Source organism: Melanerpes formicivorus, unplaced genomic scaffold (genome assembly GCF_026170545.1).
Source record: "Melanerpes formicivorus ecotype bairdi unplaced genomic scaffold, bMelFor1.0.p_v2 SCAF_75, whole genome shotgun sequence".
In the NCBI taxonomy this organism is placed as follows: Eukaryota; Metazoa; Chordata; class Aves; order Piciformes; family Picidae; genus Melanerpes; species Melanerpes formicivorus.
The window spans coordinates 3,191,056-3,207,571 of record NW_027142427.1 but is presented as its reverse complement, the minus strand read 5'-3'; the positions used below and the strand labels follow the sequence as shown (position 1 = coordinate 3,207,571).

General features: G+C 49.9%; 2 protein-coding genes across 4 annotated transcripts; one reads left to right on the top strand and one right to left on the bottom strand.

Annotated features, from left to right (window-relative positions):
- Nucleotides 1-485: 485 nt before the first annotated feature.
- CRYZ (crystallin zeta) lies at nt 486-10,162 on the bottom strand. 3 transcript variants are annotated; one of them, XM_068163880.1, is made up of 9 exons: nt 10,067-10,162; nt 8,672-8,796; nt 7,533-7,685; nt 4,494-4,657; nt 3,708-3,759; nt 2,344-2,493; nt 1,857-1,958; nt 1,673-1,768; nt 486-1,090 (listed from the first exon to the last, which is right to left on the bottom strand). In XM_068163880.1, the coding sequence occupies exons 2-9, from the start codon at nt 8,780-8,782 to the stop codon at nt 929-931; spliced, it is 990 nt and encodes a 329-aa protein (XP_068019981.1). In that variant the 5' UTR covers nt 8,783-8,796; nt 10,067-10,162; the 3' UTR covers nt 486-928. The 3 variants fall into 3 exon arrangements, with proteins under 3 accessions (XP_068019981.1, XP_068019979.1, XP_068019980.1); XM_068163878.1 differs by lacking the exon at nt 10,067-10,162 and adding an exon at nt 9,678-9,783; XM_068163879.1 differs by lacking the exon at nt 10,067-10,162 and adding an exon at nt 9,698-9,760.
- Nucleotides 10,163-10,244: 82 nt separating this feature from the next.
- TYW3 (tRNA-yW synthesizing protein 3 homolog) lies at nt 10,245-16,081 on the top strand. Its single transcript, XM_068163881.1, has 6 exons — nt 10,245-10,468; nt 10,964-11,044; nt 11,778-11,876; nt 12,683-12,754; nt 13,390-13,523; nt 15,080-16,081. Exons 1-6 carry the CDS (start codon nt 10,295-10,297, stop codon nt 15,297-15,299), a joined length of 780 nt encoding a protein of 259 aa, XP_068019982.1. The 5' UTR covers nt 10,245-10,294; the 3' UTR covers nt 15,300-16,081.
- Nucleotides 16,082-16,516: the final 435 nt, after the last annotated feature.

The following is a 16,516-nucleotide window of genomic DNA, read 5'->3' as shown; positions in this document are numbered from 1 at the left end:
TGCTCATTAGAGAATCACACCATTAAAAGCAGTGCCTGAAACAACAAACAGTACTTTGAGGGCACAGGCTGCCAACACACCCCAGAGAATTGCCCTTCCTTGATGGGATTGTATTTGGAACAAGTCAACAATGCACACACTCTCATGGAGGGAGTAACAAGACTTCTCAGCACCCATGGGAGCAGTGCAGCCTCTCTCTTCTCAGCACAGCCAGGGCTTCAGGTGACTTTAAATTCAACAAAGCTCACAGGAAGAACTGCAGTCCTCTCCAGCCAGCCACTTCCCATCCAGGAACCAGCTGCTCCTGCCAATATCCTCAGCTGCAAAGTAGCAAATATTAACTTCAGGGTTATGGCGGCTTGGGGTTAACTGCAGCACTTTCACCCCAGCTACTCAGGCAGGCAGAGCAGAACTGCTTCTGCTTGCCAACAGCTCACACTTGAGAGATTCTTTGGCTGTCATTTGAACTGGAAAGTGCACAAGGCTGTCAGTAAAAGCTTTTATTCCAAGTAAATGATGTGACAAATGATGAACAAGATTAATGTTGTGGCTACAGAATGCACATAGTTCTATCCTAGGGGCACACACATGGCCAGCTCTATCTGTATGTGCTTACAAACCAGGTGGCACTACCTGCAGTGGCCTCCCTCTCACTTCACATTGAGCACAAGATCAAGATATTCGTTTCCCCGCACCTCAAAGCCACACCAGCAGACACATCAGACAAAAAAGCAGCTGCCAAAATCACTTAAAAGTATGTGCAACCCTGATCATCAGCAAATGTTGGTCATTAATGTAATTAATTCACCTGAGGTGGCCTTTGCTGTCACTGTCACACCTGATCCAAGGATGCTTGGTAACACCCATTCGATGAATGGTGGAAGCAAAGGTGCAGCTACAGCAGCCACAAAGCAAATGGCAAAGGACTTCATGGAAGCAGCACCATCTTCCCTCGAGCACCACTGCAGTGAATGATGTCTTCATGAGCCTTCACCACCTTCTCCAGGGGATATTCAGAGCCCACAGCTGGTTTCAGCCAGCCAGCCTCTATGCCATCAAAGACTGCCGTGGCACACTCACGCCTCTCCTCCTGCGTGCAATCAAGGCAACATTTACCACACTGTAGAGCAGCACTGGCTACTTGTGCCAAGTGTTAAACCAAATTTCACCACCCAAAATGGTTTTATCATGTTAAGAAAGAATAGAATAGAATTAACCAGGTTAGAGAAGACCTCAGAGATCATTGAGTTCAACCTCTCACCCCACACCATCTAATCAACTCAACCACGGCACCAAGTGCCTCAGCCAGGCTCTTCCTAAACCCCTCCAGGGATGGGGACTCCACCACCTCCCTGGGCAGCACATTCCAGTGGCCAATCTCTCTTGCTGGGAAGAATTTCTTCCTAACCTCCAGCCTAAACCTCCCCTGGTGCAGCTTGAGACTGTGTCCTCTTGTTCTGGTGCAGCTTGCCTGGGAGAAGAGACCAAGGCCCACCTGGCTACAACCTCCCTGCAGGGAGTTGTAGACAGCAATAAGGTTCTCCCCTGAGCCTCTTTCCTTACAGTGAAATTCTGCAGTCACCCCTGCAAATGATTCTACAGGATTCTAACAGGAAACAGAGAGGTGTTGGCATCCCAACAAAACATTCTTTACAACAAACAGGCTTCTTACCTCAGTTGCAAGAAACAGACCAACTCCAATGATGCTGGACTCTTTACTCATGGTGTCCCTTGGATTGATCTCAATGGGACCTCTGCAGCCCACAATCTGTTACAAAGGAGTTGAGAGAGAAGCTCTACTGGCTGAATTGTGTCACTAAATGCACAAGGTGAAGTCAGTGACAGCAAGTGCTCACCATCACCCTTCCTCCACAGGACAGCAGCTGCAAGTCAGTAGCCAGGTTGATGTTGGAGAGCATTTCTATGATGATATCAACTCCTTCCATTCCTGTGTATTCCTGCAGAGGACACAACAGGCTGTAAAACCACCCCAGTTAGTGCTTGGGTTCCACTCTATTTCATGTGCTACAGATAATGGACATCTCTACAGCCTACATTTTAAATGCACCTTTGTGCAAGGCTGACAGCTAAGCAGTTTAATTTCAGCAGATTTTTGATGTGCTGACTGATGCTATCTTGCTGGGATGCAAGAGCTTCTAAATCACAGATGCCACTGCCTGTGCAGAAGGCTCAGCTTCTCCCAGCCTGGAAAAGCTTTTCCTTGTGTGAGAATGAAAGAGGCAGGGCATTATTGCTCCTGCATAAATCTGCTCTAAAACCCTTCCACAACCACCTGTTCTGTTAGTAAGAAAAACACTTCACCTAGCCTAGGTGCATGCTTACCTTGATTTTATTGATGTAATTAGCTTCCCTGTGGTTAAATGCTTGGTGGGCACCGTTCCTCAGAACCGTGTTCATGCCTTGTTCAGTTCCTGCTGTACCCAAAACCTTTAAACCACGAGCTCTGGCAATCTGACAGGTTGCTATTCCCACCTGAGGAGAAGGGAAAAAGAAAAATAAAACCCAAAACAAAATAGAAAAGAAGAAGGAGGAAGAGGGAGGAGAGAGGGAAAGCAGACAGAGGGAGGAGAGAGGGAAAGCAGGAAGAAGAAAGTCCTTTTTTCCCCCCTCTGACTTTCTCAGCATTTGAAATTGAAAATATTCTACCACAACTTGACAAATCCCCACCTAAAAGGCTGGCCTGGTAACAATTCTTTTTTAGCCACAGTAAGAGGCTGGGGTGTTAAAAATTGCCAAATAGCCTTTAAAAAGAGGGACATCTAAAGGTCACTTAGTCCAACACTACATCCAGTTGAAGGAAAAATCCAAGGAGGCTATGCTGCTGTCATTTTGCTGTCACAGAATGAGATCTCAATTGCTGCTCACACCAGGCTGTCATAATCACCTTCTAATTAAGGAAACTTTGCCCATTTATAGCAGCTGTTTGGTGCATTGACAGAAGCTGAGTGACAAGGTGCAGAGTATGAAGGACTCCAGAAGCAGTCTTCCACTTCTGCAGAGGAAAATGTTTCTCCCTGAGAACAGTCAGACATTGGAATCATCTCCCAAGGGAAATGATGGATTCCCCTATGCTGGGCAGACTCAGCTTGCCAGGGTGCTGGGCCACCTCATTTCAACCACACTATCACCTGGCAAGGTTGGACCAGATGATCCATGGGGGTCCCTTCCAACCTGGCCTTCTGGGATTCTGTGAGGATTGATTAAACTAGGAGGTGGTGTGAAATAGATGTGAAGTTAGCTGCTCCTGTAAAAGCAAAGCAAACCCTATGTTCAGTTTCACACAGCATGCAGGAATGAAGTGACACATTCCAGTATGTCTCTGTGCTAAGAGGGAAGAACCTCTCAGATCAGTGCTCCAAGAAGTGACAACAACCTGCACACATTTTAAAGTTACAGCTTTTCAGGTTGTGCCTCAGGAGATGGGTTATAAAGCTTCTGGATTAACTTCTGACTGCAGCAAGGTGGCTTTTCTCATGTGAACCTCAGTATTCAGTGCCTTACACAATCACCTGTTGCAGTTCCAGAGTTATTTGGAATAGTGGGGTTTGCCCCAAGGAAAGCCACCTCAGTTCTGAAATAAAAACCTAATGTTGTGAATCCCTTAATTGATATTAACCATGAATCCCATTGCAGGCACAAGGAGACACAGCAGCACTTCTTACAGCTTTCCCTCTGGCAGTACTTACTCCTCCACTGGCACCATGCACCAGCACGCTCTCCCCTGCCCTGGCACGCCCTCTGCATGGAGAACAGAAAACACTGGCATTAATTAAGCCCCAGACTGCAAATCCTGACATCAAATCTCATCTGTCACCCAGCAGTTCCAATGTATGTTATGGCTAACCAGGTAGAATCAGCCTCCTTGGAGGCAAAATCAACTGTAGCACTCAAAAATGTCAGTACTATGCAATTATGTCAACAGGTAGCAGACTGGTACTGAGCCTCAGTTCCAGGTCTTCAGCTGTCACAGATCCCAACACAAACCCCACTGGCTCCAGTCATTTGTTCTACCAAACTAAGCCAGCTCCCCAGTGCTAAGCTCTCACCCAGCCTAGCATTCACTGTTATGTTGTACCCAGAGTCTCTCTGGCAGGGAGAGGCTGGGGAAGGGAAGAGGTGGGTCTGCTCTGCACCACATTGCCTCTTTAATTCAGAAATTAATTACTGCTTCTCTCCCCCAGCTAAACCACCCGTGAGCACTGAAAGAGAGTTACATGGTTTATTACATGGCACTTAACCAAAGCAGCCTCTCCAGGTCTGTTCACTTAAGAAGAAACAAATAACAGGGAAAACACAGGCACCAGCTTCTAGGTAGCAATTATCTGACGGTTCCATCAGCACAACAAATGTGTTTCAAACACTTCCCACTCCGTGATCTCCCCACCAGCACCTTCTTTACAGAACAGAAACATGGGCCTCAACAGCTTCAATACTGAGAAGCCACATGCACAAACCTGGACGTGGCCCCTTACTTTTGGCACAGAGCCCGGTAGGCAGTGAAATAGGGGACAGCAAGGGCTGCTCCCTGCTTGAAGTCCAGTTTGTCTGGCAAAGGGAAGACTCTGTTAGCAGCAGCAACTGCATACTCTGCATATCCTCCAGAGATGGTGTCAGTGGTAAAAACCTTGTCACCTTTCTGGAAAGGAGGGAAAGAAAGAGACAAATTCATCACCTGCCTTATGGCCAGCAGGAGCAGGGAAGTCATTCTGCCCCTGTGTTCAGCACTGCTTAGGCCACACCTTGAGTCCTGTGTCCAGTTCTGGGCTCCTCAATTTAAGAAGGACATTGAGACACTTGAAGGTGTCCAGAGAAGGGCAACAAGGCTGGGGAGGGGTCTGGAGCACAGCCCTGTGAGGAGAGGCTGAGGGAGCTGGGGCTGCTTAGCCTGGAGAAAAGGAAGCTCAGGGGAGACCTTGCTCTCTCCAACTCCCTGAAGGGTGGTTGTAGCCAGGTGGGGGTTGGTCTCTTCTCCCAGGCAACCACCACCAGAACAAGAGGACACAGTCTCAAGCTGTGCCAGGGGAGGGTTAGGCTGGAGGTTAGGAAGAAATTCTTCCCAGCAAGAGAGATTGGCCATTGGAATGTGCTGCCCAGGGAGGTGGTGGAGTCATCATCCCTGCAGGTGTTTAGGAAGAGCCTGAGGCACTTGGTGCCATGGTTTAGTTATTAAATGGTGCTGGATGATAGGTTGGACTTGATGATCTCAAAGGTCTTTTCCAGCCTGGTTAATTCTATGCTATTCTCTCCTATTCATTTTCGTTATGTACATGGAGAACCAGCTCACAGGAGCTTGGGCTATTCCTAGCAGCTCTCCTATTAAAAATAACCAGTTCTATTTGTCACAGAGGAGATTTTTCTAAATGCTAATGTATACAATCACTGCAGCACAAGCCACATCATAATTATAACCCCTGAGCTACAGCCTAGCACACAAACCTACTGCCTCATTAATATTCCCCTTCGTGAACCTGAGCACTGTAGAATTCCATCCACAGATTCCAAGTGCCAAACCTGAAAAGCTTTTACAAACACACATGGACAGAATCATAGAATCAATAAGGTTGGAAAAGACCTCAGAGATCATCAAGTCCAGCCTATTACCTGATACCTAACACCTCCTGACAACTAAACCATGGCTCCAAGTGCCACATCCAAGCCTTTTTTGAACACCTCCAGGGACAGGGACTCCACCACCTCCCTGGGCAGCACTCCAGCCTGAACCTCCCCCGGCACAGCTTGAGACTGTGTCCTCTTGTTCTGGTGCTGCTTACCTGGGAGAAGAGACCAACCCCTACCTGGCTACAACCTCCCTTCAGGGAGTTGGAGAGAGCAAGAAGGTCTCCCCTGAGCCTCCTCTTCTCCAGGCTAAGCAACCCCAGCTCCCTCAGCCTCTCCTCACAGGGCTGTGCTCCAGACCCCTCCCCAGCTTTCTTGCCCTTCTCTGGACACCTTCCAGCACCTCAACATCTTTCCTAACCTGAGGAGCCCAGAACTGGACACAGGACTCAAGGTGTGGCCTAACCAGTGCTGAGCACAGGGCAGAATGACTTCCCTGCTCCTGCTGGCCACACTCTTCCTGCTGCAGGCCAGGATGCCATTGGCCTTCTTGGAACCTGGGCACATTGCTGGCTTGTGTTCAGCTGCTGTCAACCACTACCCCCAGGTCCCTTTCTGCCTGGCTGCTCTCCAACCACTCTGACCCCAGCCTGTAGCACTGCCTGGGGTTATTGTGACCAAAGTGCAGCACCCAGCACTTGCACTTGTTAAGTGCCATCCTGCTGGACTCTGCCCATCTGTCCAGCCTGGCAAGGTCACTCTGCAGAGCTCTGCTATCCTCTAACAGATCAACTCCTGCCTCAGCTTTGTGTCATCTGCAAATTTACTAATGGTGGACTCAATGCCCTCATCCAGATCATCAATAAAGACACTGAATAGGATTGGGCTCAGCACTGATCCCTGGGGGACACCACTAGTGACTGGCCTCCAGCTGGAGGAACACTCTTAACAGACCCTCAGGCAACTAGAGTATGACCCACAGTGCAGAGGGCTGTGTCTCAAGCACTATGAGTGTGCAAATGCAGGGGCTACTCAGAGCTTTCAGGGCACCTCTCCTGCATGCACCAAGCTCATCAACTCTCTGTCCCTCTCCTTCAAGCAAAGAGCATCATAACTGCCATCAGGAACAAGAAGCACACAGAACAGATAGGGAAAACTACTGACAAGAAAATATACAGAATTTAACCAGGCTGGAAAAGACCTTTGAGATCATCAAGTCCAACCTATCACCCAACACCATCTAATCAACTAAACCATGGCACCAAGTGCCTGTATGAATAAACAGGATTCTTCTCTCCAGATGACCACATTCTCATTTCTCCTGCAACAGACACATCACTTCCAAGTCAGGAACCCTCAACACAATTTTAACTGCTGTTTTGTGACCATCAGCCTAGTGATCTGAAGGCAAGAACAGATGTAAAAACTAAGTTAACTTCCCTGATGTCTTTTAGCAAACTGACAACTGCCTTCTCCTGCCCAAGACTTTCACTCTGAGAATCACTGAATTGTTTGGGTTGGAAAAGGCCTCTAAGATCACTGGGTCCAATCTTCAACCTAAGACCACCATGGCCACTAAACCATGCCCCAAAGTGCCATGGCCACATGCTTCTTGAACACCTCCAGGGACAGCGATGGGGAAAAATCTCAGTGAAATGACTACACTGGAGTTAATGGAAGCATTTTTAACACTTTTAATGACAAATGTGCAATTTATGGTGCTTTCTAAAGCTATTTCCATTTCCAAACCAACCTTTCATTTCTCACTCCTGCATGAAACCATCACCTCAGACAGGAAGCATCCCACACCAAAGGCTTCTGCGACGCCACAAGAGCAGTTCTGCAGCACAACTTTCCTATGCCCAGCACCACTGCTCTGAGCAGAGGAAATGCACCAGGAGCAGCACTCACACCATGAGGACCCAACAAACCATAATGGAGTAAAGCATAGATACCTTGAAGGCTGTGACATGCTCCCCAACACTCTCTATGACCCCAGCCACATCTGTGCCAGGGGTGTAGGGTAAAGCTGGCTTGCGAGCGTAGGTTCCAGAACGAATGTAGGTCTCCACGGGATTCACCCCACAGGCATAGACTTTAATGAGCACCTAAAAGAAAAGATCACAGAATCCCAGCATGGCAGGGGTTGCAAGGGACCTCTGGAGATCCTCCACTCCAACCCTCCTGTTAAAGCAGGGGCAGCCACAGCAGCTTGCCCAGGATCACAATGGCCAGCTGGGTTTGGAAGGTCTCCAGAGAAGGGAGACTGCAGAACTTCTCTGGGCAGCCTGCTGCAGGGCTCCAGCACTCTCAAAGCCAACAAGCTTCTCCCCATCCTCAGATGGAACTTCCTGTCTTCCAGTTTGCACCACTGAAAAGGGACTGGCCCCATCTTCTTGACACCCAGTGTTAAGGTATTGGCAAACACTGATCAGACCCCCTCTCAGCCTTCTCTTCTCCAGACTAAACAGCCCCATGCCTCTCAGTCTTGCCTCATCAGACAGATTATAGAATCACAGAATCAGTAAGTTTGGAAAAGACCTCAGAGATCACCTGACTGACTAACTTTCTCCTCACCTTGAGCCTAAACTTCCCCTGGGGCAGCTTGAGACTGTGTCCTCTTGTCCTGATGCTGGCTGCCTGGGAGAAGAGACCAACCCCCACCTGCCTGTTCCAGTCCACTGGACCCTCTCCAGTAGCTTGCTGTCCCTCTCAAACTGGGGAGCTCAATACTCCAGATAAGGCTTCATTAGGGCAGAGTAGAGGGGCAGAAGAACCTCCGTCAAGAGCTCAGGATGCTTCTTGAGCAGTAGTGATAAAGAATTAATACTTGAATTCTCAGGGCAGTATCATGGCATTTTAACTGGATTCTTAAGCAGAGTCAGCAAAAACACAGCCTTGACCTGAAGCCACTTCCAGGAGCTCCTTTACTGCAGCCCCTATCACACTAAAGAGCCACATTTGTACAACTCAGGATGTAGGAATGCACTGACCAGGAACTACACATTCCAGAGGGAGCTTTTTGTCCTGTACTCCTCACCCTGCTCTGAGTGCCCCGGTGTCATTCAGTAGCCTTGGTGCAGCTCACACATACCTGGTGTTCCTTTGGACTGGGGATCACGACATCTGACTGGAGTTTCAGCACCTCAGGGCCCCCAAATTCAAAGACCCTGACAGCTCTCATCACATTTCTGGTGGCTGCCATGGCAATCAGAGTGTCTGGGGGGAGGAACACAATGTTTATGTTGCCTTCCTATTGTGTATCTTCACAATAATCACACAACTGTCTAACAAGCAACTGATTAAATGGAGCCTTGCTCCCCATTTAGAATCATAGAATCAGTCAGAGTTGGAAGGGACCACAAGGATCATCTAGTTCCAACCCCCCTGCTATGGCCAGGGACACCCCACACTACATCAGGCTGGCCAGAGCCTCATCCAGCCTGGGCTTAAACACCTCCAGGGACGGCACCCCGACCACCTCCCTGGACAACCCATTCCAGGGCTTCACCACTCTCATGGGGAAGAATTTCCTCCTCACATCCAGCCTGAATCTCCCCACCTCCGGCTTCATTTCATTCCCCCTAGTCCTATCATTGCCTGACACCCTGTGAAGTCCCTCCCCAGCCTTCCTGTAGCCCCCTTCAGAGACTGGAAAGCCACAATTAGGTCTCCTGGGAGCCTTCTCTTCTGCAGACTGAACAGCCCCAACTCCTTCAGTCTGTCCTCACAGGAGAGGTGCTCCAGCCCTCTGCTCATCCTCGTGGCCCTTCTCTGGACACCTTCCAGCTCATCCATATCCCTCTTGTGACAGGGGCTCCAGTAACTGGAGGCAGGACTCCAGTTACACTTTGGGGGGTTTGGGGGTTTGTTCCAAAGTCACACAAAAGGCGCAAACTAGGCCAAGCATTTGCGTGACGTTAGGGATGTTAAGAGAATCACAGGCTAACAGTTCATCCGTGGAAGGTGCTCCTGGGGCAGCTCCCGAGAGCGCTGTGCCCTGCTCCTGCTGCTTGGGGGAGAAACAGCGGCTCCGAGCGGCTGCACCGCGCGGCACTGAGCAAGCGGAGCAGGGCACGGCCAAGGGAGCGGAACCTCACCTGGCTCCTGGGAGGCTCACCGGAAAATTCGGAAGGGAACGTGGCCGCAGGGAGCACAGAGCGGGACGAACCGGGCACAGAACAAGCCGCAGTCCCCCGAGCTGTGCCGGGACGGCCGCTGCCCGGGCACGTCCCTGGGGTCACGGCCCGCCCCTTGTCGCCCCTCTGACACCTCCCTCCGCGCCAGTCCCCGCCCTACCGGCCAGCGCTGCCTCCCAAGAGCCCCGGGGCTCGCAGCGGCCGCGGCAGCCTGGAATAGGGTGGCCCTGTCCGTCCCAGCCTGCGGAGCCCGGCCCTGCGCACCGGGGACCGGCGCCGGCCCCGACACGCTGCTCAGGGCAGAGGCGAGTTCCGGTGGCCAGCGGAACGCCCTGGCGCCCACCGCTTACCTGCCGCGGCGGCGGAGGAGGAGGAGGAGAGGGGCCCGGGATGAGCGGCGGCGGAGGGCGAGCGGGGGCGGTGGCAGCCGGGGGGCGGTGACGGTGCCCCTGACACCCCGCCCCTCGGTTGCGCCTGGGGAGGTTTGGCCCTGGCGGGCCGCCGTTGGGCTGGCGCGGCGGCAGCTGTAGTGCCGGGGCCGGCAGCTGTAGTGCCGGGGCCGGCGTGACTGCCGCTCAATGGCGTCCTTCCAGCGGCAGAAGGCGCAGCGGCTGGCGCGGGCGGACGCCAGCAGGAAGGGCGCGGTGGACGAAGGTGCCGCCGCTGTCGTGCAGCTGCTGAACGAGCGGGCCCGCTTCTGCACCACCAGCTCCTGCTCGGGCCGCCTCGTCCTGATGCAAAGCAGCGCCGCGGTGAGTCCCGGGCACCGGCGCTCCCGCCGCTGTAGCGGTACTCTGGAGGACCACGGTTGAAGCCTTGGTTCCGGAGGCCCTTCTAGCTGGCCGAGCCGAGACGGCGGTGCCTGTCTCGGCGAGGGAGACCCGTGTCGGTACAGCGTGGATCTCGGGGTCTGGCCTCGCTCGCCGGCGGAGGGCTTAGTGCCCTGGCAGCTCCGGGAGACCCCGGAGCCATCCCGGCAGAAGGCCGCCCGGACCGACGGCAGCACCAGGTGTCTCTGTTCCAGGCTTTCGGGGCAGGGTCATCAATATTTGAAGTGCCGGACCCCGAGAGCTTTGTCTGACACATAAACACAGGCAGGTCCGTTTAAAAGCGCTTGGATGCAAAAAGTGTTTCTGTGCGTTAACCAAACGTGTTTGTGTTGCAAGCCATGCTGTTCGTTTTGAGGCACCGAGCTGGAGCATCCCCTACCTGTCACAGGAGTTTTAACAGTTCGTCTTCCTTCCTAGGACACGAACAGCTGTGAGATCCAGAAGAAAGACTGCAGGTGGCTCATGGTGACACATGAAACGTGTGCCAAAGACGACGTGGTAAGAGGACAATCTGACACAGCTTTGATTTCTGCTGAATGCAATGTCATGGAAAACATGTCATGGAAGATACAGAGACATGTGTAGAGGGATTTTTTTAATCTCTCTTCCTGAGTTTCAAGATGAGCTTTTCTCTAGGAGTCCTACCCAATAAATTCTTAAGAGCTGTTTTCAGGAGAATGCTCTTAAGCTGATGACAAATTTCCTGTGAATGCAGTTAATGTGAAACTTGAATAATACCTTCCTCCAGACCACAACAGCTCAACAAGAAGTTTCTGTAGCAGAAAAAACAACCTGTCATTCAGGAAGCCAGTTCTGAAAATCTAAGACAGAGTGATTCTTATTTTTTAGAGCCCTTTTCTTATTCAGAATTAGTGGAAATGATGCTTTTCTGTCTTCTTCCTTTCCTAAAAGGTTGCTGTTAGTGTAGCAGTACTCCTCAGTTCTGCAGCTTTTTATCTGCTCAGCTGGAGTGTGACATTAGCACAGTGACACCTCTGTCAGAGCTGGGTCAGTTTGTGTGCACCCCATTTAGCTGTCCTGTAAGCTGTGGCCCTTCTTGCTCTGTTGTTTTGGTCATCAATTGCAGAAGCAGCCAAAATGAATTCCTTTGTTTCCCTTAAATGCAGATGTGTGGTGACAGGTTGGACTTGATGATCTTTTCTCCCTCTTCTCTCCTCAGTAATTCTCCCCCCTTGCAGCATTCATGTAACTCTTCTGGTGTGTTTTCCAGCTGGCAGCTCTAGAGAAATCCACCGGTGACGTCGTGCTCAAGTTTGAACCGTTTGTCCTCCACGTGCTGTGTCAAGAGCTGCAGGACGCCCAGCTCCTGGTAACATGGCATCAAGTAACAGTGTTCCATTGTTGTTCTCTTATGGTCCTTGCTGGAAAAGTGCAAATGCTGGTTCCTGAGAAAGCTTTAGCACTTCAGCATGGTCCCATATGTGCTGTGTGTTTAATAACTAGGGCAGTAAAGTAAGCTGATGGAGAAAACACTGCTGTAGACTTACAGAGGCTTTGCTGTGCTGTTCAGAGTGACTCACCTACAACTTGATGTTTGAGCTGAAGCAGGCTGCTGGCTGAACATTTTCCCCAGTGAGCCTGGGTTGCTGTTGCTGCCTGAAGTGATGACTTTCAGACATCATTTTGCCACCAGCCATGCCGTTTGGCCCCAGTGTTTCAGCTGACTGAGTACTGCCTTTGCCCTCTGCTTCTCCAGAATGTCTCTAGAGGGTAATGCCTGATGGGTTTGTTCTTCATTAACATGGGAGAGAGCTGATCAGCCTCTTTCACAGCACTGCTGCACCTTTAACAGTGCCACACTACTGGTCATCAGCTGAAAAGATGGTGCCAGCTCTTCAGGAAGAGATGGTGCAGCGCCCAGAGAGAGACCTGAACGTTCCCATCAGCACTAATAGATCAAGACTGGCTGGGGCTCACTGAAAACCATCCACAACTTCTGATACTACCTGGGCTTGATCTTGAAAAACTTCTTAATGTAACTGCAATAATCTGGGGGGATGGCTTTGAATTTTTTCACACAGCTGGGTTTAAAAACTGCATCACAACCAACCCATAACTGTTCCTGCTTGTGAAAGTGTCCCAGAGACCTGTTTCAAGCCTTTCCTTTTTCTGCAGCACTCAGTGGCAATCAATTCTGGGTTCAGGAACTCTGGCATTACAGTTGGCAGAGGAGGAAAAGTTATGATGGTAAGGACTTTGCTGCTTACCTGTAAGGAATGCAATGGTTTAGTTGATTAGGTGGTGGGTGTTGGATGATAGGTTGGACACGATGATCTTGAAGGTCTCTTCCAACCTGGTCTGGTCTATTCTCTATTCTATTCTCTTCTCTATTCTATTCTCTTCTCTATTCTATTCTCTTCTCTATTCTATTCTCTTCTCTATTCTCTATTCTATTCTCTTCTAGTGTTGCTGCTCTTAACCTTGAATATTTTGTGTGTATGTGAGCCAAGATGTGAACTGTAATGTGACTAACAGCAAAGAGAGCTTTTTCTGCTGTAGTTGACAGCAAACCAGCCAACTGTGTAGCCAACTGTTCTCAAACACTGGAATGGGCTGCCCAGGGCAGTGGGGGAGTCACCATCCCTGGGGGTGTTCAAGTGGTGTGTGGACCTGGCACTCAGAGACATGGTTTAGTGTCAGCCCCTCAGTGCTGGGTCAAGAGCTGGACTGGATGATCTTTGAGGTCTCTTCCAACCAGATTTCTGTGATCCTGTGAAATACTGGTTTTCTGTAATAAAAATTCCCTGTTATTTAACTCACCTTTATAGAACAAAATCCACTTCATTGCATTCTAAAGCCTCCTCCTTCTGGCTGTGTTTTAGGCTGTCCGGAGCACTCATTGCTTGGAAGTTCCACTGACCCACCAGGGGAAATTGCTGGTCTCTGAAGAATACATTGAATTTCTGGTGCACATAGCTAATGGCAAGATGGAAGAAAACACAAGGAGGATTGACAGGTCTGTAAGAGGACAGCAGCCCTATTTGTGCCATCTAAATTCAAAACTCAGAGAGGTTATAGGAAAAAAAAAAAAAGGGAGGGGGAAACAAACAAACAAGGGGAAAAAAAAGACAACTCCCTCCCAAAGTCTGAAATACAAATCCAATTATTTTTTGACCTCTGGAGACTACAAACTGTTTAATCAAAACCCTACAAGGAATAAGAGTTTGCCAACTTTGACACTGAGTGGGGCTTTGGACTTGATGATCTTGGAGGTCTCTTCCAAGCTGGTTGATTCTGTGATCAAGTTTCTGTTTCTAATGAAAACAATATTTGTTCTTCTAAGCACAGCAACCATCTCAGGAGTGTGCAGATCCAGTGCACATTTAAACCCAGTTAATGTTTTGTATAGCTCCCAAAACTGATGATTAGTGAAGGTGGTGGCAGGTTACACACACGTGGGGGTCTTTATTTGTGTCTCCATGTGAAGAGAGCAGAACAGGCAGAGGAGCCAAAGGATCATAGAATCAACCAGGTTGGAAAAGACCTCACAAATCATCAAGTCCAACTTATAACCTAATACCTAACACCTCCTGACAACTAACCCATGGCTCCAAGTGCCACATCCAAGCCTTTGTTGAGCACCTCCAGGGATGGTAATTCCACCACCTCCCTGGGCAGCACATTCCAGTGGCAAATTACTCTTGCTGGGAAGAATTTTCTCCTCACCTCGAGCCTAAACCTTCCCTGGTGCAGCTTCAGGCTGTGTCCTCTTGTTCTGGTGCTGGGAGAAGAGACTAAGCCCCACCTGGCTACAACCTCCTTTCAGGTAGATCAAAAAGGATACTGGAGACACTCTGACATAGATTAATTCTTTTTATAAGTCCATTAAATACCCTGTTGAAAGTAGCTGCTCCTGGTAGCAGTCCATCTGATCATAATGCTTTGGTTCAACAGACCTTCAACCTGATAACCATTTTATAGTTTCTGTAAGATTACCTGAAGGGAGGTTGTAGCCAGCTGGGGGTTGGTCTCTTCTCCCAGGCAGTCAGCACCAAAACAAGAGGACATAGTCTCAAGCTGTGCCAGGGGAGGTTTAGGCTGGATGTTAGGAAGAAGTTCTTCATAGAAAGAGTGATTGGCCATGGGAATGTGCTGCCCAGGGAGGTGGTGGAGTCACCATCACTGGAGGCGTTTAGGAAGAGACAGGATGGGGTGCTTGGTGCCATGGTTGAGTTGATTAGATGGTGTTGGGTGAGAGGTTGGACTCCATGATCTCCAAGGTCTCTTCCAACCCTGTCTATTCTGTTCTATTCTATTCTATTCTGCCTGTGAGCACATCACTGACTGAGTTCTGACATGCAGATGTAGAGAGAGCTGGCATGTTCTGCACAGGGACACCTGCTGACATTGCTCATTTTCCTACCAGTATTAGCTAGAAATTTCAATGCTAGTAACAATTCTCTTCCCTTACCATATTTCCATTGCCCTGCAGAAGCTTTAATTTCTCAGGGGAGTTTTTTATGTCTTGAGCAAACCTACAGAAGTAACAGCTACCCAGTTGTTTGTTTCTAGGTTCTACAAAGGCTTAGAGTTGGCTCTGGCAACCAGCACCAGTGTCAGCAGCTCTGCTGAAGGGAGGGAGAAGAGTCATCCCGTGTACCTTCACAGGAGGAAGAGGAGGACCAGCCAAGAGCAAGATGTCCACACCCCTCCAGAGGACCACAGTGAAGACTCAAGGCCTGAGGAGGACACAGAAAACAGTTTTGACATTTTTGCTGAAGTCCTGACATAGACTAAGTCACCTGAAAGCAAAACCTGGTGATAACTGCAGTGCTCTTTGGAAGAGACACAAATGCTGCTCTGTGCTAGGGAGCAGCACTCTCAGGGACATCCACCAGGAAAAAGGGAATTAAACAGAGCTGTGAGCAGGTTTAGCATCAGAAGCACAGAGAACAAAGCTTCAGAATGTTGTGAGGGTTTTTTAACAGCACTAGTGAGTTAACAATCTTTTACTCTGCCACTTACCACAGCCTGGTTTGGCCCAGCCTTTGGCCTGTGGAAGTGTCACTTCCAGCACTGGGTTTAACCCTTCTGATTTTTGCTGGAAGGGCTCTTACTCCTGAGGGCTCTTAATCCCTGCAGGACCTCTGAAAGCAGCATGCACCACTCCAGTGGTCCCTCTCAGAAAACACACAGCCAAACGTTGGTCAGCTGAGAGGTTGGAGGTTGGAATGGAAAAGCAGCAGCTCCTACTGCTCTCTGCTGGCTTCATCTGGGGGCCTCCAGGACCTTTCCAGCCTGTGCCAGGCAACAGCACTGGTGCTGTTCTCTTGCACCTCCCTGCTCCTGGCTTCAGTCCCACTGTGCTCAGTGTTCTGCTTCTCCCAGCAAGCATCTGTTCAGTGTTGCTCAGCCAGCTCTGGTCTGATGGTTCCTTAGCTCACTCACACAATGTTCTGTGTGGGACCCAGCCTTGGTCCCAGCAGTGGGGCAGCAAGTCAACCCCAGTGTACAGTGAGGGGCTTCCTCACCAGCCTGTGAGCCACTGACATGCAATAAAAACATAAAGCTGCAGCAATTGTGCACCCCTGTGTCGTGCCACTAGAACAGTCACACTGTGTTCCTGGTGGATTTGTCAGGGAAAGGCTGAGTTTCTAAACCTCAGTGATGATGAGTTCTGTGCCCTTGCTCATGGCCAACACTGCCAGGCAAGGCCTTGGCTGGAGGAAATGGCTTTGGTAGCAGAACTCCCAGTTCAGATAGATCCTTGTGTCCATTCTGTAAGCATCTCTCCTGGGGACTTTTTCATTCCACTGTAAAAATCTGACATGCAAAGAGGTAGCCAAAGGGAAAAGCAAGTGAGGGCTTAAATTACTTCTGAAGGACCTGCTGGGCCTGTTTCCAGGAGCAGATGTGCCAGAACAAATAAACCTGAGCCTTTGGTGTGCCCTGTCTGTGTTACTGACCTACAGCCAGGACAGTTTGGTGTCCTTGTTGTCATCCTGCTGC